General features: G+C 43.2%; 1 protein-coding gene across 1 annotated transcript in view; it reads right to left on the bottom strand.

Moving 5' to 3' along the window:
- Positions 1–24,214, bottom strand: part of dnajc10 (DnaJ (Hsp40) homolog, subfamily C, member 10) — a 58,270-nt gene extending 34,056 nt beyond the window's left edge. Inside the window, exons 1-6 of the mRNA XM_079562886.1 lie at positions 23,964–24,214; positions 23,343–23,436; positions 21,552–21,775; positions 11,486–11,648; positions 9,083–9,133; positions 683–765 (exon numbers count right to left, since the gene is read on the bottom strand). Of these exons, the coding sequence (XP_079419012.1) occupies positions 683–765; positions 9,083–9,133; positions 11,486–11,648; positions 21,552–21,740 (486 nt within the window). The 5' untranslated portion in view covers positions 21,741–21,775; positions 23,343–23,436; positions 23,964–24,214. The remainder of the gene's footprint in view (positions 1–682; positions 766–9,082; positions 9,134–11,485; positions 11,649–21,551; positions 21,776–23,342; positions 23,437–23,963) is intronic.
- Between the last annotated feature and the right edge of the window lie 789 nt (positions 24,215–25,003).

The raw sequence follows: 25,003 nt of genomic DNA, 5'->3' as shown, positions 1-25,003 counted from the left end.
TAAAAAACCAGAGCTTTAGAAAAAGGTGGAGACCCGAACCCAAAGTAAAACTCATTATTTGATTTATATTTAGACACTTGTACAGTATATTGCTTGGTAGAGTTAATACATTTTGGGCAGAACTGTGAACTGCTACATTGAGTTCTTGTCACAAATAAAGTGCAAATATATACATAATTATCGGCGTTGTTATCGGTTATCGGTATCGGGACATGCGGAATTATCGGTTATCGGTTCAAATTGGCATTATCGTGCATCACTACTTTTTGGCATTATTTTGTCTCTATTTCAGATACCGGAAAGTATTCAATAGAAAGTCTAGGCGTTGCAGGATGTATACATTGAAGATAAAATGACCAAAGATGTTGTTAGCATTTGGCCACTCCCAGCATATTCCTATAGCTCCAAACGGGGTGAAGTTAGAAGCGACCACTAAGCTCAAGTAAGAAAATATCTCTGTACGGAAAAACAGTGGCCTGTTCCTTAATCTACATATTAATAATAGAAAACAACCAGTTATAGAATGTATTGATTGAAATGCATTCACCAAAATTAAATGACCAGCATCTGTATCGATATCGACAAAAATGACCGCAAAAAAGTGTGGTATTAAATGAGGGCCACAGGGTGTGAAAACATGCACTCAAACAGGTGCAACAGGTCGAGCTGACAGAGCAGTTACCGTGGGAGCCAGCTGGTGACAGTGAGAACAGCGCGGAGAGTAGAAGTTGATAAACCAGATTTCTCCAGAGTTCACAGCTGCTTCTGAAAAACACAAGACAAGAACAGCAACTATTATCAGAATCAGAAACGGTTTTATTGTCATTGTTAATGCACAGGTTCACAAACTAGACATTTCTTCGGTTCAATCATGCAACATGCAACATACAACATAATACTTAAACATAATAAATAGATAAATAATAAACTATAACAACTTTAAAATTTTAAAACTAAAGCAACAACAGCTCATTTATAAAGGGTCCTCATTTATAAAGTTTGCTTACGCCACACAATGTAGCTGCCCTCTGCGCTACACTGTACGTGGAATTTATCAAAGTCCTACTTGGTTTGTAAATTTGCTTATCTCCACGCCAGCACTGACCCTAGCTTATGCTCTACGTAAAGACAAGAGTCGGGGAGGAAAGGCGACACTGGGGGAGAGGTGGAGAAGTGGAGATACAGTAGATGAGTGAATGTTCGATTCCGCTTTCTTTGATTTTTTTTTTTTTTTTTGTTTTTTTTTTTTTTGTCGTCACACTTTTTTTTTTTTTTTTTTTCAAAATTATTTTTTATTGAACTTTTCACAAAGTACATGTAAAGAGCTGTCAAAATACAGTACAATGTTACGTTTTGTTCCCCCCGTCCCATGAACAATAACCAAAAAAAAAAAAAAAAAAAAAAAAAAAAAAAGAAAGATTAATGTCGAATATTTGTTCGCTGGAAAAGACATAATGAAAAAATATCAAAAGCAAATCGGCAAAATTACAAAAAAGATGCATCCACACAGAATGAAAAAAAAAAAAAAAAAAAAAAACAAACAAACGAAAAAAAAAAAAATAAAAAAAAAAAAAACGTCTCCAATTTTATGACTTAAATAAATGTAAGTATAAAAGTACTGCATTAAATATAACAATATGAATGGCAATAAGTAACAGAAAAAAAGAAAAAAAAGAAAAGCAACAACAACATAATTTTAGCCAGCTTAGGAAGGAATATTACGTGAAGGCAAAGTCTGAATATAATCAAAAAAGGGTTGCCATATATGTAAAAATTTGCTCGTAGACCCACGTAAGGTAAACTTGATTTTCTCAAGTCTACTGAAATGGAGAGCATCTCTGATCCAAGTCTCATACAAAGGAGGGGATGGGGATTTCCAACACAGTAATATTCTGCATCTCGCCAATAGTGTAAGAAAAGCTACAAGGTCTTTTTTAAGCTTGGGCAATGATACAGTGTCAGGGGTCGTTCCAAATAAGGCAAGTAATGGATCCGGATGAAAAGTCAACTGAAATGTATTTGATAAGGTTGTGAAAATATGAGACCAATACTGTTGAAGGGATGGGCATGTCCAAAACATGTGTATTAAATTGGCCGGAGACTGATGGCAACGGTCACAATCAGGAGTCACATTAGGATAAATTCGAGAAAGTCTGAGTTTAGTCCAATGAGTACGGTGCAAAATCTTACACTGTATCAACCCATGCCTCGCACACAATGAAGAACTATGAACCCGACGCAGGATTTCATCCCAAGAGTCATCCTCAATGGTAAAACCCAAGTCTTGCTCCCATGATGCCTTAACTGCTGATAAGGAGGAGTCACAGAAAGAATAAATTCTTTCATATAAAAAAGAGATCGGACCTTTCGATAAAGGGGGTGACTGTAAAACTATATCAATACCATGGTTAGGTGGCATGGATGGAAATTGAGATGCCTTTTCTTTAATATAACTTCGAACCTGTAAGTAACGAAAAAAGTTACTTTTCGGGAGGTCAAATTTAGATGAAAGTTGCTGAAAAGAGGCAAACGTGTTATCAATGTAAAGGTCACTGAATGACTTTATACCAAGGGTTGCCCAGAGATTGAAAGCACCGTCGACAATAGAGGGAGGAAACGAGGGGTTTTTAGAGATGGGAGCCTGCAAGGAGAACGAGTGCAGCTTGAAATAGCGTCTAAATTGGTACCAGATTTTGAGCGTGGATTTAATAATTATATTATTATTATAAAAGTCTTTGCCTGGCAGCTGCTTAGGTGCATATATTAAAGTTGACAGGGTAGAGCAAACACATGAAGAGGCTTCCAAACCCAACCAGGCCTGATGAGCACTCAATCTACTTGCCTGCAACCAGTAACGAAAAACACGAATATTGCATGCCCAATAGTAAAACATAAGGTTTGGTAGGGCCATACCACCTGTACTTTTAGGCCTCTGAAGGTATATCTTACGGATTCTAGGTGTTTTGTTACTCCAAATAAACCCAGAGATAATCCCATCTAGTTTGCGAAAAAAAGAGACAGGAATAAAAATAGGAATACACTGGAAAAGGAAAGAGAACTTTGGAAGTATGTTCATTTTAACTGTGTTGATACGCCCTGCAATAGACAAATGAAGCAGTGACCACCTGTCTAAATCATGGCGGACCTTCTCCAAAAGGGGAATAAAATTACATTTGAAAAGGTTGCAAAATTTGCTAGTAACCTTAACTCCTAAGTACGTAAAACTGTCTGAAACTATTCTAAATGGGAAAGCCGCAAGTGGGTGTTGGCGAGCAGCGGAGTTCAAGGGAAAGAGCTCACTTTTGCCAAGATTTAGTTTATAACCAGAAATACCACCAAATTGATGTAGAATGGACAGCACAGTGGGAATTGAAATGTCTGGTTTGGAAATGTAAAGAAGCAAATCGTCTGCATAAAGACTGACTCTCTGCTCAATGCCGTTCCTCACGACCCCGATCATACGCGTATTAACTCTAAGCGCAATGGCGAGGGGTTCTATTGCCATAGCGAAGAGTAGGGGAGACATGGGACATCCCTGCCTTGTGCCTCTGAAAAGTGGAAAATAACCTGAATGCATAGTATTTGTTTTAACAGAGGCGAGCGGGGAGGTGTATAGGAGCTTAATCCAAGAAATAAATTGTCCTCCAAAACCAAATTTCTCCAACACATAAAAAAGATATCCCCACTCGACTCTGTCAAAAGCTTTCTCAGCATCCAAACTAATCACAAACTCAGAAAAAGCATATCTCCCCCTGATAAACCCGGTCTGGTCTGAATTAATGATTGATGGTAAAATAACGTCCAATCGAATAGCCAGAAGCTTAGCCAAGATTTTATAATCAACATTTAGTAACGAAATAGGGCGATATGAGCCACAGGAAAGTGGATCTTTATCCTTTTTAAGGATCAAAGATATAGAGGCCTGCATAAGAGAGGGAGGAAGGGATCCAGTCTCAAGTGAGTGTGTGAACATATTTATCATGAGAGGGGCTAATTTATTAATAAACTTTCGATAAAATTCAACCGGAAAACCGTCCGGGCCAGGACACTTTGAACATTGCATCGCACCAGCCGCTCGGATAATTTCTTCAACTGTTATCTGCTCCTCCAATTGACGACGGTTTAGTTGGTCAATCACGGGAACATTTAAATCTCTAAAGAAAGAGTCAAGGGATGAAATATCCAATGTACATTCAGAAGTATAAAGTGCCGAGTAAAAATGTTTAAATTGATGATTGATCATTTGAGGATCCGTGGAGACTCCACTAGAGGTTTGAATCTGAGGGATAAGATGAGCCACCGCTGTGCTACGGAGTTGGTGAGCAAGTAGCTTTGTGGCTTTTTCGCCATATTCGTATTGAGCATGTTGGGACTTAAGTAACATTTCCTCAACCTCCACTGAAGACAGGCGATCAAACTCGGCTTGAAGGGACAGTCTGTCGTTGTACACTCTTGGTGAAGGTGAAACTGCATATAGTTCGTCTAGCTGTTTTATTCGAGTCGTAAGTTCAGACATTTTCTTTTTCCTACATCTGTTTTCAAAACAAGTATAAGATATAATATGTCCCCGAATAAAAGCCTTAAAAGTTTCCCATAAAAGGGTAGGTGATATAGATGGTGTATTATTAGTTGCAACAAAAAGGTCAATCTTGGACAATACAAAAGCGACAAATTTGTCATCTGACAAAAGACGGGAATTGAACCGCCACACTTTAGGAGTATAGGATACACTTATCGCCAAATCCAAAATTACCGGGGCATGGTCTGAAATTACAATGGCACCATGGGAGCAGGAACGAATATAGGATGTAAGCCTTCTATCCAACAAAAAATAATCAATCCGAGTATAAGTATGATGTACCGGAGAAAAAAATGTGTATTCCCTACGTGAGGGGTTAAGAAAACGCCATGCATCTATAATTGAAAATTCCTGAGAAAATGTGTTTACGACCTTCGAAGAGTTAGATTGTCTGGCAGGTCTACTGGAAGACCGATCCAGTGGACCTAGCCAGCAGTTGAAATCCCCGCCCAGAACAAGGTTATGAGAGGACATGTCAGGAATCTTATTGAAAAAATTGCTAAAAAAATTCCGGTCATCCCAGTTGGGGGCGTAAATATTAGCTAGGACCAATTTAGTGTTAAAAATGTTTCCGCTGACTATAATATATCTACCATTAGGATCGGCAATGATATTAGATGAAACAAATGGCACAGATTTATGTATTAAAATGGCAGCTCCCCTAGCCTTGCCTTGAAAGGTAGAATGGAACAATTGACCCACCCAGCCTTTACGCAATCTAGAATGGTCTGTTACTTTTAAGTGGGTCTCCTGTAAGAATACAATCTGAGCACCCAGATGTTGTAGATGGTGAAGCACCTTGCTCCTTTTAATAGGCTGATTCAGTCCTTTACAATTCCAGCTACAAAACTTAAAATCAGCTGGCTGACTACTATTTATTTGCGATGCCATCATGTACTAAAAAAAATAAGCAAAACATGAACAATGCAGACCTTTATATTAGGAGACCAAACTTCAAAAAAAGTGCAACAAAAAACAAAACAAAGAACAATTGAACTTACCCAAAACTGCTGAAGCATCTTCCCAAACAAGATGCGTGCACCCCCCATGATACAAACCACCAGGTACCTCCTAGCAAACATAAGACGTCCTAGCAGCTGTAGGCTCCCACTATTCCAAATAGTGACAAATAAACAATAAGTAAATAAAATAAGCATGATAAAATCGACAAGTATGTGTTTAGAAAACACACATTACTCAGAAAAAACAGAAAATGTCAAGATTGATGATCATAGTTATGGAACAGGAGAGGCAGTGCCTCCCAAGTCCTTGGTGACAAAGTCAGTAGCAAGAGCCGGGTCAGTAAACTTATGGACAGTTCCATCTGGCAGTGTGATCCTCAGCTCAGAAGGGTAGAACAGGCCAAACTTGATCCCAGGGCAGGAGTGGAGAAGGCGTTTGACTTTAGTAAACTATGAGCGTTTTTTGGCTACTGCTGGAGCAAAATCAGGGAAAATGGACAGCTTCTTGCCTTGATAAAGTAGAGGGGGGGTTTTCCCTGCACAGCGCAATATTTCCTCCTTGACATGGAAGTAATGCACTCTGATAATCAATGGTCGTGGCGGGTCCCCTGCCTTGGGCTTCTCTCTGAGGGATCTATGCACTCTATCCAACAGGGGTGCTTCGTCCAGATTCAAAACATCATGCAGAAGCTGTGACACAAATTCTCTAGGGTGAGGTTGTTCCAACCCCTCAGAGACCCCTATCAGCCGGATATTGTTACGCCGTGATCTACCTTCCAGGTCTTCGCATTTAGCTTTGAGAACTTCAACTTCATCCCTTAAAACCTTTACCGTAGAATGAAGAGAAGCTACATCAGCGCTGCAAGCAGTAGCCGAATCCTCCAGATCCTGTATGGTATCGCCCTGAGCACCGACGGTAGTCTGGAGTGTTGACAGCGTAGCTTTCAGTTCAGTCTTCACCTGGGACATTTCTGACCTCAGTGCTTGTGTGACAGTGTCTATTTTAGAATCCAGTTTATCGTAGATATCTTGTCTCAAGCTTTGAAGTGCCTTGGTGAATACAGTTTCGCTGAGTAGCGCAGCTCCCGGTTCAGCCACGCCATCCCCTCCGACCACGCGAGTGTCCGGTGGCGAAGCCGAACTTTTAGAACTTGCTGGTGTCACGCTAGGACCTAGCGTAGGGTTTCTCCTTTGACGAGGTTTATCTCCCATTGTAACGATGATTACGCACCGTCAAGAGCACATAAAAAACCCACAAAAATACTCGGCCAGAGAGAGAAGCACACTATATCGCCGTAGCACTAGCAATGTAGCTAGGCTAAACACGTCAGTAGCTTCAGGCCAGAAATTATGAAAGAGACCTTGATTTCCCCTCACGTATCCAGCAAAATGTCCTTCCTGGGAGCGATACAGCAAGCGTCCTCTCCGTATGTGGAATTAGTGCTGCATATCATGAAAAATGATCTCGGAGTGCACGGTGATTCTCGCTGCTAACAATGCTAGTCAGCCAGGAAATACCGCGGCTTCGGTTGCGGCCTACCACGGTGATTGTCAGTGTCAAAGCTTGTAAATGATGTAGCTTGTCCAAAGACCCGTAATTATCCGCAGGTTGACATAAAAAAACAACTTGTCGAGTTACATAGAAGAGTTAAAAGAGTTAAAAATGCTTAAAATAAATGTTTTGTCACTATTTGGCGGAGCTCCGGGAAACACGTCTTCACCCCATGGTGTCCAACAGCGCCCCCCGCTTTCTTTGATTTTAAATCATACTCAATACAAAATATTACATTCACACTTCCTTATTTGGAATGTTAGCTTTTCATCATTTATTGACATTTCTGGCTTGTAAAGCCGTGCGCTCTCACGCATGTGTATGTGCACATCATCAGTGCACAACACAGCAGCTGACTCATTCAAGCGCTGTGAACTAAAAGAAGAGACGATCTCTGATGAATCTGTGTCTGCGTTCAAGAATTAAGACCCCTGTAAACTGCACATAAGTATTCGGTGCACTGTCAGAACTAGGGCTGAACAATAAATTGCATTTGCAATTTTATCGCAATATTACACAACGCGATCGCAGAGGCACGAAATCGCAGAGGCACGCGATTTCAGCCCATGCAGCTGAAGGCCGCGGCCCATAGAAGTGAATGTAGCGGCGAGAGACGCCACCGACGTCGCCCCGCGCTCCACCACGTGCTTTTGTTTACTTCTCCGTCTACTTCAGGTGCGCAGTAGATCGTGGATGTACTGTAAAAATATCAGCGTGTATAATGCAGCCACCGCTAAGGACTATTGCTTTTTCCTCCGTTAGCATTGCGTTAGCTGCAGCGCTACACACTCTGATGCTCTGATCACAGAAACTTTCCTACAGATTCACACGTCTCTGCCTCCACAGAGATGAAGCTGAGCCTGGGCTGCTTGTTCAGAGTCCTTTGCGGCTCACTTTTGGAGGCTTATGTTTGGGAATGTTTTGGATGAAGATAAGAACATATCTCACAAATAGCAAGAAATTATTTAGGCTATCTAAAAAATTAAAAAATTCAGTATAAGATTATTGGATATGATGTAGGCTAAATGACTATGTGGACTATTTGGAATTATGTTCCATGTGATTAAAAGGACTTAAGAGTAAGTAACACTTTATTAAATCAGTTGTAAATATTTAATTGTATTGCAACAAAAAGTTATTATATGATGACGTCATCACACGACTAGTCGACTCTACGTCAACTTTCTTGACTATAAAGTTGACTTCTAAAAATCAGTAGTCAGTCACCAAACATGGCCACAAGCCGTCCGTGTCTAACTGAAACAAAAAAGGTGAAACCAAAACTGCTGTCTGGCACATGCTCTGATGAGACGAGTGCACGCGACTGCATCGGGGAAAGAAAACAGCGCACGATTCGAAAGAAAAAGTAATGAGCCGTTTTGAAAATGTAAGGAGCAGAAAGTGCAGATACTTACTTTTAAAAGTAAGGTGTAAAAGTAAAAAGTCACCAGGAAAATAAATACTCAGGTAAAGTACAGATACCTGAAAAATCTACTTAAGTACAGTAACAAAGTACAAGTACTTTGTTGCTTCCCAACCTCTGGGTATCGGTAGCAAAAAAGCTGGAACGGTGCATCTCTAGAAAAATTGCAGAAAAAAAATGGGGCAAAAATAAGAAAAAAAGGGTAAAATATTGAGAGTAATGGGGCAAATATCGGGAAAAACGAATTAAATAATTGTATAACATAGGGAAAAAAATTAATACAAATTGGGCAAAAATGGGGGGGAAATTATTTAGGTATCTGAGCTGAAACAACCAGGTCCCTGAACCAAATATCATCTAAAGATATACGATTTTTTTCGATACTAGTATCGAAAAGTTGAGAACCAACATTATAAAGCTTATGCACCCCCATTTCAGATGACTCTAAATAAGTCACATGCATATGGTTTTTATTTGCCCTTTATTAAGGTTGTACTTTTTGAATTTAAAATAACAAATGCGACCCAGCTTTGCCGGGTACCGAGTGTGCAGTGTGTTCTTCTCACCAAAGTCTCCACTGTCCAGAGTAATGATCTCCAGGTCCTCATCGTAGATCCCTGCACAGACACAAGGTCAGAGCCTCCACCAGACAAAGAGTTACCATATAATAATCTCATCCTTATCTCACACTGACACTTGTGATCCACTGTCACTTTGACATTTCAGGGTTGGCTTCATTCATTCACTCTTTGAATCCAAATCTCAACTTGAATAAATTGAATGGCCTCAAATCAACAAATCCATGGGCGTGTAATGAATCAAACCCTTGTAAAATGTATATTTACTCTCAACTATCAACCTGGTGCTGTTTGTACTTTAAAACTACAATGGAAACTAAAAGCATGTTGTGTTAAATGGTGCTGCAGAGGAAAGCGTTAATTTGTTGTTCAAGTAAAAGCAACATTTTTGTGTATTATTTTACAAAAACAAAATGAAAGAAGTAAAACAACATGACACTGATCAACATGAGGGGGGAATTGTAAAAGCCTGCTATAATGATACACTGCTCACAAAAACTTAGGGCACACTCAAAAAACACATCCTAGATGTCAATCAATTCGATTTTTCGGATGAAAATCTTTATTCATAGTGTAGGGCAATGTGTTGAGAACAAAATAACATAAGAATGATAAATGGAAATCAAATTCTCAGCCCCTGGAGGTCTGGATCCAAAATTATAGTCAAAATCAAAGTGACAAATCAGGTCACTGGTTGATCCAGATTCTGTAGAAATTCCTCCAAACGAGTCTGTATCATCCTCAGTAGTGTGTGTGGCCTCCACGTGCCTGAATGCACTCCCTACAACGCCTGGGCATGCTCCTGGTGAGACCACGGATGTCCTCCTGAGGGATCTCCTCCCAGACCTGGATTAGAGCATCAGTCAGCTCCTGGACAGTCTGTGGTGCGACGTGGCGTTGATGGATGGACCGAGACATGATGTCCCAGATGTGCTCTATTGGATTTAAGTCTGGGGAACGGGCAGGCCAGTCCATAACATCAATACCTTCATCATGCAGGACCTGCTGACACACTCTTGCCACATGTGGCCTGGCATTATCATGCATCAGAAGGAACCCAGGGCCCACAGCACCAGCATATGGTCTTACAATAGGTCTGAGGATCTCATCCCGGTCCCCAATGCCAGTCAGGGAACCTCTGGCTAGTACATGGAGGGCTGTGCGGCCCTCCAATGAAATGCCTCCCCAGACAATCACTGACCCACCACCAAACCGGTCATGCTGGATGATGTTGCATCAGCAGAACGTTCTCCAGGGCGTCCCCAGACTCTGTCACGTCTGTCACATGTGCTCAGGGTGAACCTGCTCTCATCCGTGAAGAGCACAGGGCACCATTGGCCAATCTGCCAATCGCTGTGTTCTCGGGCAAATGCCAAACGGGCTGCACGGTGTTGGGCAGTAAGCACCGGCCCAACTTGTGGACGTCGGGCCCTCATACCACCCTCATGGAGTTGGTTTCTGACCGTTGAGTACCAACATGCACATTTGTGGCCCTCTGGAGGTCATTTTGTAGGGCTCGGGCAGTGCTTCTCCTGTTTCTCCGTGCACAAATGAGCAGATAGCGGTCCTGCTGCTGGGTTGTTGATCTCGGTCGGCCCCCCCCAGGTCTCCTGGTGTGCTGGCCTGTCTCCTGGTATGTCCTCCATGCTCTGGACACTGCGCTGGGAGACACAGCAAACCTTCTTGCTACAGCACGAATGGACGTGCCATTTTGGATGAACATCACTCCCTGAGCAACTTCTGTGGGTTGTAGATGCTCCTCATGATACGTCTAGTGGTGAGAACACTGGACAAATGCAAAAGTGTTCCAAAAATACGGTACAAAGGATGAAGACAGGGAAATGGTCTGTGGTCACCACCTGCAAAACCATTCCTCTTTTGGAGTGATCTTGCTAATTGCCTCTCATTTCCACCTGTTGTCTGTTTAATTTCCACAACACCAAGTGAAATTGATTCACAATAAGCGTGGCTTCCTAACTGGACAGTCTGATATCCCAGAAATTTGACTGACTTGGAGTTACATTGTGTTTTTTGAGTGTGCCCTAAGTTTTTGTGAGCAGTGTATAAAACAAAGTAAGGTTTTTTTTGTAAAAAACAAAACAAAAAAGCTACACCTGTAGTCCTACAAACATTTAGAACTGGACTAACATGTAAGAACTAAGAACTATTGCAATAATTAAAACACAATTACAACTGCACACAGCCCCACTGATCAGTCATAGGCTAAAACAATGGGTAACTTTGGATCACCCTGAACATTTTTTTATGCAAATCTATTCAGTCTGTGAGATATTGAATCAACTTTGTGTTTGTCTTTCATTGGTCTGTAAGAGAGGCCCAGATTAAGTGTAAGGCTGAAATGTGAACGCAGCATGACACAGAGGTACAGACCAAAGTCGTATCTGTAGTAGTTCCAGCTCTCGTATCGCCCGCCCTGCTGCTCCTCCAGGCCTTTCTCTCCGTACTTGTCGTATTTCTTGCGGAGGTCCTCGTCCTTCAGAACCTCGTAGGCGCGGTTGACCTGTAGGAACTTCTCGTGAGCAGAGGAATCTCCCTGAGGACAGCAGAAGGAGAAATTAACTTTCACTGTTCAAAAGCTTCGTATGAAAAGCGCTGGGTAGGGGATATCAAAACAACAGACAGAACTGTTTCTTTATACTCATGTCAAAGTTTTACAGTCCCATTTGATTTACATTGATTTATAGATTGTCAATCAAAAGTTTACATACCATGACAGAATTATTAGACTATTTTTCAGAGAACATGAATAATAACACAAAGTTGTTGTTTTTTACTCATAGTTAGTGTTTGTGTGAAGCCATTGATGCTAAACTGAGTTTGCTCTTTTTAAAATCATAATAACTGAAACTTCCAAAATGACCCTGACCGTGTCTGTGAGCAGGCTCTGAAAGTCCTGGACATTAAACCTTTTCGTCATCACCACTGCATTACAAGTATATTGGATAAATATAAACTACTGAACTGGGAAAACCTTTTTAAAAACAAATCTAGTTTTTAGAGGTTTGGCCCCTGCACCACTTTCTAATTTTGTAAATCTGAGCAGAAGACAAACTAAATCTGCTGCCTTAAATAACCTGTTAGTTCCCCTCAGGTAAAGTGCCTTCAGCCAGGCGGCCTTTTCAATGAGAACGGTCAAGCTCTGGAACACAATCCCTTCTCATATACGCAATGTTGATACATAAGGCCTTTTAAAAATATGTTAAAAACATCAGACTTGTGTACCATTAATGTATTTTATTTTTTGCTGCTTTTGTGTTGCCTGCCTGTTGCCACTGTAAGTCTGCCTGCGTGCAATTCACCATGTAAGAATTAAACAACTCAGAGCCATGCATTAGACGGTTATAATGCACGACGCGAAGTGCATTATAACCGTCTAATGCACAGCTCTGTCCCACAAACGTAACATTTTAGAACAAATGTCTTTTTCATTTACTAAACTATTTTTATGTGGGGTATTTTTTGCCCAAAATTTTGAAATTAACCACAAAATCCATCTCATACGTTCCTGTCAGTCACTAATTAAGTGTATCTGATTCAGCTGTGTCATGTGTTGCTATGGCGATGCCCACAGCGGAGCGATATCCCTCTGATTTAACTACCGGACTACGTGTGCAGTGATGGGAAAATAATGCACGCCAGCTAGCACCCACCAGCCAATCAGAATCGAGTATTCACCCAGACCATGGTATAAATTGTTGACAACGCACTATTTGTAGTGCCTGTGCTGAATTCTGCCATAGGTTTAGGGATGGGTACCGAACCCCAGTATCAAAACGGCGCTGGTCCACCCGGACCGAAAAGCTCCAGCCTTAACGGTCTTCTTAACGGGACACATGCTCAAATATTCACAAACAAAAGTCTCCGCTCTTATGAATGCATTCGCTGCACAGGATCTGTTCATCCTCGCTACTGCCCTGTCTCCCCTCTGCAGGTGTGCGGCGGGACAAGTGCGTGTGGGACATTCAAAACGTGCTTATTCTACTCTGAAACCCGCCGAGCTGCTGCCGCCAACCCGCTGTAAAAAGAGAAACATAACGACTTCGCATTGAACAAACAGATGAGCCACACGCACTTTTCTACTTTCACAATACTCCAACTTTAGAGTTTCGGGCGGAGTCATTTTTCGTCACACTATTCACTACAATGGAATTTAGCAGATTTTTTCCTGCTGTAGAGCCGACAACAAGGCTCTTTTTAAACATCTGATCGTCCACAAACAGCACACATGGCAGTGTATAAGTGCCCACACATGCGTGCTCCCATGTGCACGTCAGCGCGAGGCGGTGTCGACCCACTGGACACAAGCTGAGAGGCAGATGACTAGCTGTAGCTCGAGTCTAGTTCATTATTCAAACTGCACTAAGTTTTAATTTGGACTCAGTCCCCAGAACTCAAGCCAAATCAAACCAACCTTGATTAACTAGATAATAATAATGATTAAAACAAATAGTAAAGTAAGTGAAGTAGCCTATTTTAAAGGACCTATATCATCTTTTTGGAGCTTTTAGCCATGTTGTTATGCTATTTCCTTATCAATAACACCCCCAGAGTGGTTTTTGGCTTCATTCACGCAGTTCCCAGTAATCCTCCTGAATCCAGCTCTCTGCTCGAAAACCACTGAGTTGAACACACCCCCTGAGCGTCTGAACAGATGTCATGTTTGCACTGAAGGATGTGAAGATGGAGCTCTTTCTAAACTATTCTGGACACGCCTGTTCTTTTTTCTTACCTAACGATAATGTCACGGAGAAAAGTGCGTTTGGCTACGAGAGGTGCAGGACTTTTTTCAACCTTCCTAAAGAGGAGGCCACTCGCCAGGAGTTGGAATTTCTTTTCAGGGATTCAGCGACTATCAGCCAAAATAGTGTTTTTCTGTGACTGTCTCTGATGGATGTTTGGTGAACCTTCTCAAAGTGGATTAACTTTTATAACCAACACGAGTCCCCAATGTGATGGAGAGGCCAGGACAGAGCGGTGGTGAGTCAAAACGCGTGTTAGCGTGTGTGTTAGCATGTGTGTTAGCCTGTGCGTTAGCGTGCGCGTTAGCTTGTGCGTTAGCTTGTACGTTAGTGTGTGCGTTAGCGTGGGTGTGTTAGCGTGTGCGTTAGCGCGTGCGTTAGCTTGTGTGTTAGCCATTTATGAAGCTGTGTTGCAGATGTCAACTCCTTATAACTGTATTGTGAAGTAACTTCACTTATTACTGTGATATTTATATTTATTTTACTGCTAATAATGCATGGGCAGATCCGCTCGGAGAGAGGGGGCGAAGTTAACTGAATCGAAGCGTCTTGTCTTCCGGGTTTGCACAAAACCCCCAGAAAATACTTATATTTCTCACAAAAAATAGTTCTTCATAGTGGTAGAGGTACAATATATCATATAAATGCCTATACTTTACTTTGGGATGGCTAAAATAGCATGATACAGATCCTTTAGTTCCCATATATTAAGTGCATGCGCAAATTGGAAATAAAATGTAGAGTAATAAAAAATAAATGTAGGCCAAAATATAATGCCTACGTATACAGTAGCCTCTATCTAACTTCTTTTCCTTTTAAAGTACCAATAAGAGTACTGTTAAAGTACTGTTGTAAAGTTGTTGTGAGGTGTGTGAGATCATACTAATTAATAGTTTTATGATTTTGTAGGCTAATAGGTTAGGGTAGGTTGCTCTGTTACAACCTGGTACAATGCATCTCTCCTTTTCGAGGTTAATGTATATTGTACACTGTCCCTGTTCAAATAAATAAATAAACTAAACTTCATTTGTACGCGTAGTAGGGCTGAACGATTTTGGAAAATAATCAAATTGCGATTTTTTTCCTTCAATATTGCGATTAGGGATGGTTGATATATCGGCGCTAGGGATGCACCGATACCACTTTTTCTAAAACCGATACGAGTACGAGTACTTGGATTTAAGTACTCGCCGATACCGAATACCGATACGAGTACAAGGCATTTTCTTCAACATTCTTACTTTTTTCACAGCAGATTGGTTTGTAATTAGTAAATTTACTCATTTACATTTCCTCAAGTAAAGTAGGCTACGCTTTTAAGAGCAGTTATTAGAATTGTGCTGATGCCATTTATTTATTTTTATTTTCATTCAATTATTTTTTTTATTTTTATGTCTCTGTTCATCATAGACAGAAAAGCCCATGTCCAAAAGCTCCCAATGCCTGTGCTTTATTCATTTATGTTTTATATATGTATTTTTATTTAACAATAGTATTTCCGTCTTTTCTTCAGCTCCTGTAGATTTTCTCGTGTGTTTTGTAGCAACTTAGCGAGTAGCTACAGCGTTTTCATTGTTCTGCTGCAGCTCATTTTCGCTCAATATAAACATGCTGTATGTCTTTATTTTGGATTTTCTGAGGGCTTTTTAGTCGCTGGGTTAGTTTTTCAGATGAATAAACCCCTGGGCATAAAACGGCGTCAGAATGGCCAAAACTGCGCTAGCCGCGAGTTAGCAACGTTAGCCTGTATGTTGTAAACACTGCAGACGCTGCAGCACTAACAACATTAAGCTCTGGTTAAATCCAGCACAGACTCTGATTTAGAGAGCGCAGTCTGTAATAAAGTCAGCTCTATGTGGAATATTGTATTTGCACTAAAGAATTCTCCAGTTTGTTGCTTCTTCTCTCCTCAGCTGAGAGGTGCGCCTCGTAGGTGCGCTGGCCACACGTCAAATGGTATCGGTTTCTGGTATCGGGACCTCATGAATGAGTACGAGTATGAGTACAAGCCTGTGGTATCGGCCCGATACCCGATACTGGTATTGGTATCGGTGCATCCCTAATCGGCGCAGCCGATATTATCGGCCGATATTCACATATCGATATCGGTCCGATATGGAAAATATTGGCCGGAAAAAAATGTTTTCCTTTGAATTCTTTATTGCATTGTAATGTCGTAGCGCACCTGAATGCAGCAGCAGTGTAGACGGGCTGCACTGACCTGACTAGGGCAACAGTTTATTCAAATTATCTCAAATAAACAGTGGCTCCTAAAAATAAAGAACCTCCAGCATAAATTCACACGTTTCCAAAAGAAAATGTTTTTACTAAGTTTAAGAAGGTTGAAAAAAGTCCTTGTTGCCAAACGCGCTTCTTTTTCTCCGTGACATTATCGTATAGAACAAAGAACGAGCTCCATCTTCACAGCTGCAGCGCAAACATGACGTCTGTTCAGACGCTCAGGGGATGCGTTTGTTTTGGCCCCAGCTGACCTGGAAGCACCTTGGGCACATCCATTTTTCTTTTTTTTTCTCTTTGTTTCTCTCTTAAGACAGAAATAATGAAAAAGCTGTTTTACAAATAAAAATCAGGCCGTAAGGCATTACGGCGGCACGGTAATACAGCGGTTAGAGCTCGTGCTTCACAGCTAGAAGGTCCGGGTTCGATTCCCACCAAGGACGGGGCCTTTCTGTGTGGAGTTTGCATGTTCTCCCCGTGTCTGCGTAGGTTTCCTCCGGGTACTCCGGTTTCCCCTACCACTAAAAACATGTACACTAGGCCAGGATGTATGAGAGTGTGTTTGTGAGTGCGCATGGGGGACGACGGATGAAAATTAGCCTACGGCTACAATCCGGTGTGGCTTGTTCATTAACTTGCACTGTCCCTACCAAATAAACCATAAATAAATAAAAAATTACAGACGTCGAGCACTTCCGTTCCACTGTGACGACACAACTGAGCAGGTCAGTCGTTCACCAGCAGAGGGCGGAGCAGCTGCTCAGAGCAGGATTCAGGAGGATTCCTGAGAACTGTGTGAATGAAACCAAAAACCACTCTGGGGGTGTTTTTGATTAGGAAATGGTATAACAACATGGCTAAAAGCTCTAAAAAGTAGATTTTGCATGATATAGGACCTTTAATTCGGGTCCGAAGTGCCGTCATGCACAAGCTTAATATAAAAGCTGCAGTTAACACAGTCGGGTTTGTGCAGATAAAGGCACAATATGGACGGTTTCTGCCAGAAACACATCAGATTAAGAGAACAGATGCTACAAAGCAGCAGACAGGTATTTGAAGCTGCCGGTGCCTCTGGAGTCTCCCGAACATCAAGGTGTAGGACCCTCCAGAGGCCGCAGTTGTGCATAAACCTTCTATCCGGGCCTCCTCTAAACTGTTAATTGAAGCTGATGAACAGAAACGGCTGCAACGACTCAGAAATACATGAGGACTCATTTTCAAAAAGTCTTGTTCACTGATGAGGGCGTGTAACCCTGGATGGTCAGATCAATAGAGTAGTGGATAGTTGGAGAATGGCCACAACAAGGCTGTGACGTCAGTAAGATAAGATAAGATAAACCTTTATTAATCTCACAAAGGAGAAATTCACTTGTTACAGTCGGCGTTACTTCACAGTCTTATTGTACAGTCTGACAGCAGTGGGGATGAAGGCTTTGCGGTAGCGCTCCGTCCTGCACTGAGGGTGTCTCAGTCTGCCACTGAGAGAGCTGCACAGCTCTTCTACAGTCCCGTGCAGTGGGTGGGAGGTGTTGTCCATGATGGAGGTGAGCTTGGCTAACACCCTCCTGTCCCTCACCTCCTCCACAGAGTCCAGGGGGCAGCCCAGGACGGAGCTGGCCCTCCTGACCAGCTTGTTCAGTCTGTTCTTGTCCCGCTCTGTGCTGCCCGGGGCCCAGCACATGGCAGCGTAGTGGAGAGCAGAGGCCACCACAGAGTCATAAAAAGTCCTGAGCAAAGGCCTGCTCACTCCGAACGACCTCAGTCTCCTCAGAAGGTGGAGGCGACTTTGGCCCTTCTTGTACAGGGCGTTGGTGTTGTGGGACCAGTCCAGTTTATTGTTGAGGTGAACACCCAGGTACTTGAAACTGTCCACCTCCTCAATGTCCTCCCCCTGGATGTTCAGCGGTGTGTGCGGTAGTGGCTTCCTCGTGAAGTCGATCACCATCTCCTTCGTCTTACTGATGTTCAAGCACAGGTGGTTGCGCTCACACCAGTCCACAAAGTCTAGGATGACCGACCGGTACTCCAGGTCGTTCCCCTTAGACACACAGCCCACGATGGCGGAGTCGTCGGAGAACTTCTGGAGATGACAACTGTCCGTGTTGTATGTGAAGTCCGATGTATAGATGGTGAAGAGAAACGGTGAGAGGACGGTGCCCTGTGGGGCCCCGGTGCTGCAGACGACCACCTCAGACTCACAGCTGCGCAGCCGCACATACTGTGGTCGGTCCGTGAGGTAGTCGATGGTCCATGCGGTGAGATGTTCATCCACTCCCGCGTCCTCCAGCTTTCCCCGCAGCAGCGCCGGCCTGATGGTGTTGAAGGCACTGGAGAAGTCAAAGAACATGACCCTCACAGCGTTCCCGGCGTGCTCCAGGTGCGTGAGCGCCCGCTCCGACAGGTAGATGACAGCGTCCTCCACTCCGATGTTGGGTCTGTAAGCAAACTGCAGCAGGTCAAGGGTGGGGCTTACCACAGAGCGGAGGTGGGTGAGGATGAGCCGCTCCATCGTCTTCATCAGGTGGGAGGTCAGGGCGACTGGTCTGTAGTGGGCCGGTTCCCTGGCGTGCGCTGTTTTAGGAACTGGAATCAGACAGGAGGTCTTCCACAGGACGGGGACCTTCTCCAGGCTGAGGCTCAGGTTGTAGATGTGGCAGAGGACCTCGGAGAGCTGGTCTGCGCAGGTCCTCAGCAGCCTGGGACTGATGCCATCTGGTCCTGCAGCTTTCCCCCGCTTCAGTCGCCTCAGCTCCCTCCTCACCTGGTCCGGTGTGATGGAGAGGGGGGAGTGAGGGGGGGACCGGTGTGGGGGTGGACTGCCGGGGGTGGGGCAGGTGCTAGAGGAAGTCCGTATGATGGGGGCTGGAGACGTGGGTGCAGGGGGGCTGGAGGCAGGTGAAGGTGGTCGGGGGAGGGGGGCAGTGTCCACTGTGCTGGAGACGCGTGAAGAGGAGGGAGTGGGGGGAGAATTAAACCAGTTGAAATGTGCGTTGAATTCATCCGCCCCGCGCTGGTCTCCATCAGCTGTCCCTCTGGCACTCTGTCCAAAACCGGAGATGTTTTTCAGTCCCCTCCACACGTCCCGTGCGTTGCCCTGCGCCAGCTTCTGCTCCAGCTTCTCGCCATAGTCCTTCTTGGCCTTCCTGATCCTCCACTGGAGTTCGTGCTGGACTCTCCTCTGCTCCTCTCTGTCCCCTGAGTTGAAAGCCCTTTTCTTTTGGTTCAGGAGGGCTTTAAGTTCAGGGGTCACCCAGGGGTGGTTGTTGGAGAAACACCGTACCTTCCGGGTTGGTACAGTGTTTTCCACACAGAAGTTGATGTAGTCTGTGATGCAGTGGGTCAGGCCGTCGATGTCATCTCCATGAGAGCTGCAGATCATGTTCCAGTCTGTGGTCTGGAAACAGTCCCTAAGTCTCTCTTCAGCCTCTTCACTCCACACTTTCACAGACCTCTTCTGTGCTGGCTCCCTTCGCACCCTGGGTGTGTAATCCGGCCGCAGTAGGACGAGATTGTGGTCTGAGCGTCCGAGCGGGGGGAGGGGGGCAGAGGTGTAAGCGCCCTTCACGTTAGCATACAGAAGGTCCAGGGTCTTATTGTTCCTTGTGTGGCACTTAACATACTGCGTGAGTGTGGGGATAGTGGCGGAAAGAGAGGCGTGATTAAAGTCACCGGTGATGAGCAGCAGGGCGCGGGGATGACCTATCTGGGTCTGGGTCACGGTACTGTGGATGCGCTCACAGGCTGCGGCGGCGTCAGCCGAGGGGGGGATATACAAGCACAACACGACCATGTGTGAAAACTCCCTCGGTAGATACCTAGGCCTCATGCTGACGACGATCATCTCCAGGTCCCGGGTGCATATCTGTTCTTTCACGTGCACGTGGCCGGGGTGGCACCATCTCTCATTCACAAACACAGCTACTCCACCGCCTTTCTTCTTCCCGCTCCCCTCCACACACCGGTCTGCGCGCGCGAGTTTAAATCCGTCCAGGGAAACCACAGAGTCCGGTATATTCCCGTTCAGCCACGTCTCCGTAAAGCACATCAGTCCGCACTCCCGATAAGCCCTCTGATGGCGGGTCAGTGCGGCCAGCTCCTCGGTCTTGTTCACGATGGAGCGCACATTACCCAGGATGACTGAGGGTAGCCATCTTCTCCTCTTGCGTCCACCTCTGCAGCCTCTGCGTTTTCTTCGTATCTCGGCGGGGATCACCGGCCTCTCCACATGCATGAGAGGTGAGTCCTTGAGTCCGAGAAGCTGTTCCCGTGAATAAACAAGAGGACTGTGTGTGTCACCGTGGCAACGAGAACAACAAAAAGATGCAGATCCCAAAAATGCTGAAGACATCGCAAATAAAAGGGAAAGTGCAACAAAAAACAGCTTCCCCTGTGCACAAATGCACAATGTCTAGTCTACTTGATGAAAATTTAAAAAAAACACGTCTATAAATAAAGATAAAAGCAAAAAGTGTAAGAGAGGTAACAGAGCCAACGTAACTAGCTGCCAGTTAGGGCCGGCGCCATAGCAACATGGTGAGGTAAGGAGGTGGCGGAGTCACGTTTTGGGCCAGAATCATGGTGAGAGAGCTGTTCGGCCCCTTTAAGGTGTGAAAATTACCTTTGAAAAATATGTGGAGTTTCTGACTGACCACTGTCTTCTATGCTACAAAAAGAAGAGCCGTACTTTCCCGAACAAAATCATCTTAATGCATGACAACGCACCATGTCATGCTGAAGAATACCTCTGCATCACTGGCTGCTATGGGCATAAAAGGAGAGAAACTCATGATGTGGACCCCCTCCTCCTCTGACCTCAGCCCTATTGAGAACCTTTGGAGCCTAAACAAAAAAACTTCTATGAGGGTGGGAGGCAGTTTTCATCCAAACAGCAGCTCTGGGAGGCTATTCTAACATCCTGCAAAGAAATCCAAGCAGAAACTGTCCAAAAAGTCACAAGTTTAATGGATTTAAGAATTTTGAAGCTGCTATCACACAAGGGCTCCTATGGTCAAATATAACTTTACCTGTTAATATTGTTTTGGTTGAAATAGCTTTTTATTTCAGTAAATATGACCTCCTAATGCTACAAATTCAACAAATGACCATTTTCAGTTAATTAAAAGCTTTAAAATGTATTGAAACGATGAGTTGCATAATAATTTGGAACAGTGGATTTTGAGATTTTTACTACATTCATTTTTGAAAAAAATACTGTCATCACTGGAAGATTTTTTCAACCACATTTAAATGATCCTCTACCAGTTAAAGAATTGAAAATTATGCTGACTCTCATTTGAGTTGACAATTTAGAAAATCTTAGAAAAATGTCATTTGCACAATAATTTGGAACTCAGTGTACACATTAAGGGAGTTCATAGATTGTTGATGTAGAAACATATAACCGGAAATGTTCCCTAATGTGACTTTGAATACACACAAAAGAGAGTGGAGGGACTGACCGGGTTCTTGTCAGGGTGCATGGTGAGGGCCAGCTGTTTGAAGGCCTGGCGGATCTCTCTGGTTGTGGCTCCACGGCTCACTCCCAGCAGAGAGTAAAAATCTCGTCCCTCTGCCGCCACACTCTGCAGAAGCACCAGCAGCAGTAGCCCCACAACAAGTGGCCGGAGCCGAAGCACAGCCATCTGCATTGTCCACTAGTACGTATCCGCTCCTGTCCGCTGTCCTGAGCCGAAATATAGGATAAAAAACATGAACAACCAACTAATCACATGCATTTCAGAAAACATTTAGTTGAACATCAGGTTAGTGCTGCTGGATGCACAATTTTCGGGAATAAAATCTAATACTGTAGCGCAGGGCTGTCCAACTGTCCAATCAAAACTAAAATACAATAACTGCACTAATCAAGCCATGTCTTGTCCAAAGTCTAGACTCCAGGGCATCACTAACAGATTTTTTCTATGTTCTTGATTTGTCCTCTGAGGTACCCCAGGGGGGCTGGACTGCACTTTGGGATCCACGATTGATTACGAATATGCCGATGAAAAAATGCTCCTACCAAAGTGTGCACTTAGGTGCTATGGCAGTTCATCAGTGTCTAAACACTTAAATTGTACATTTACTTGGTATACTTTGCACTTTAATTGTGAAAGCATGTTTTGTGCCTTCAAAATAAATAAACCATAAACAAATAGTCTCATCGACTAAGGATTAAATTTGTCTGAGCAAAGTTGATGCTATTTGTAAAATAAGGGTCGCAGACAGATTGAGCTGCCATTGTCTAATATTTTTATTTATATCAAAATATTTGGGTTTATCTCGTAAAGGCGCCCGTTTGTCTGACTCAAGACACAACACACAAGGACACAGGCTCAAACCGAGGCGTCCCATGGTCATGAAGTGACGCACGGGACGAACGCATTTAATTTGCCAGCACAATTGCCATATCACCTGATATGACCGCAAGGTCCACTTGTAGTTAATAATGCAGTAAATCCGATAGTTCGTGTTGTGGGTTTTTTAGGTGTTGATCTGGTTGCAGATAAAACTTTCATTGCTTAATTTGATCCCCCGTTTGAGGGAAGGCATTCCCCCATCTTTCAGTTTATCAGTTCAGAGCTAGTTTGGAGGATTAGGCAAAGCTTTAAGATGATACAATGGTGTCTAATGAGAGTGTTCTGGTAACTGTTTTGGCTTACTACTACTACTACTACTACTGCGGCGCTGTGATAAAAAATGACACCGTTCGTGGATCTACGCAAGGATCTCCCTAGAATTTAAGCACATATCCAGCCCATATGTCTGAATAAAGGACTATTATCTGTGCCAGTGGACAATGGTTATTCCAGGTTCGCCCTGTTAGCTTTAATCGCCTACAGCTCATTGTTGATGAAAAGTTCACAATAAACCACAAATGCATCAAGCCCCGCTCAGTGTGTGATCATCTTAAAGGCCGCTTTATATAGTTACCGGCTTTATTTACGTTATTATTGTATAATACTTGTTTTCACCGGATCTATGTGCTGCTAAGGAGCTAGTTAGCTCCGGGCGAGCGGTTAGCAGCTCGGCTACGGACTTATTTTTTGACATGGCAGATGTTCTCACGTTGAAAACACAGACTCGATAAAGTTGTAAGTTGCGAGCAAAAACGCTCCGGAACTTGCGAAGACTATTGTTACCCATAATGCACCACAACATTCAGTCGCTCCCCCGCCCATCGGATGAAATTTTGGGAGAGCAGAACGCCCGAATCTTCCATCGGCGTTGCAGCCTGATGTTTGCCCACTTACCTTCGTACCCCAGGTGATGGAGTTCCAAATCCCCAAATGTTCAACTGTGAGGATTCAGAACCAGGCCAACGCCGCCACAATTTGAGGCAAGACACTGCCGGTGGAAAACGAGAGAAAACATAAATCATATGAATGTGACAACTTTCAACATAGATTACCTACATAAATGTAATTAGAATTTAAAACATCATTTAAAATATTACGGAAATATGACATATTACGAATTGGTTCAAACAGCATATTTTTAGGAATATTTCAACAAGAGGGAAGAATAACGTAAAAAGCCATGTTTGAATAAATAGATTTATTTATACGGCTACTTGTTTTTTCCCCCTTATTTTTACATGTTTGATCCATACATTTCAATACAATTAATTTTCGCCTTGTTTAAAACATACATTTTGAGCAATTCTTCAATAATTCTATAGAGGAGAGTTGAAATATTGAAACGTATTGGCTCTTTAGACCATTTGTTTCCAGGTGAAGTAGCCTATGTTTGGGCCCTAAACCTTGAACAAATTAATTATAATAACAACCATGGCCTGCGGTGTCTCCCCTAAAATCTCCTTACATTCTTAGGCTTAAGACGCAGAATGATCGCCTGCAAACGAGACACGTTACCTTTACAGGCTGTACTTCTCCTTGATCAGGCTCTATCCGGCATCGAGCACCAATGCTGGGCAGCAGAAAAGTCCTCTTGTATAAAACGCAGCCAAAATAAAACGCCAAAATGGCACTCGTCAGGAGGCCTGTTGCTGCAGTCAACATTGGAGTTTTAGCGCGTCGTAGAGGTAAATCCACGTAAAATAGCCATATCTTTCACCAGCACGTATTGGAAGTTCTTCCGCTGAAGTCATCAGAGCGAGAAAGCTCTGAACCGCTCTGAACGTAGGCAATAGAGGGGCACGTGATCAGTGGACTTCCTCCACTTTACCACAGGAAATGACGTCACATCTGCAGGATAACTTCTATGGTTTAAAACTAATCCAAACTAGAAATATGCAGGATTTTTTTTCCGATGAAAGTGGGCAGCTCTTTACATACGAAGCTTTTGTGAATCATCATCATTTTCCTGTTACCTCATTTATTACCTCATTATTCCCAGTGGAAGTGATGAGGTCACATCGCAGTACGGCCCGCATGCAGTTACAGATCAATTATTTATTAATGGGAATAGATATAAAAAGCTATAACAATCCTCCAACAAGCATATCCGGAACTGTCTACAAACAATAAACAAAACTATACCAGCCTGTAAAGCACAGTGGAATGCAATATTTTCCTGTATAATTTGGAAAACAACCTGGCTGATTCTGTTCAGATACTGTATTAACAATAAAGTGAGAGAGCTACACTGGAAAATATTGCATAGAATCTATCCAACACATTTGCATATCGCCAAATTCAAAGATGTGGAAACAAAATGCTCCGTCTGTAACCAAGACGAGGAATCCTTATTTCATCTTTTTTTCGAATGTACATTCACAAACAAAATATGGATTGAGCTCGAGTGACTAATACATCAGAAAATATCTCTCAGAATATACTTTTTATGTGGCAATATAATAACTTACTTTAATCACAGAAATCGCAATTTGGAGTATATTGTGAATGTGTTTATACTGATGGGCAAAAATCATATAGGCCTACATAGAGCTAAA

Source organism: Gobius niger (genome assembly GCF_951799975.1).
Source record: "Gobius niger genome assembly, chromosome: 9".
In the NCBI taxonomy this organism is placed as follows: Eukaryota; Metazoa; Chordata; class Actinopteri; order Gobiiformes; family Gobiidae; genus Gobius; species Gobius niger.
This window is presented reverse-complemented; position numbering and strand designations above follow the sequence as displayed.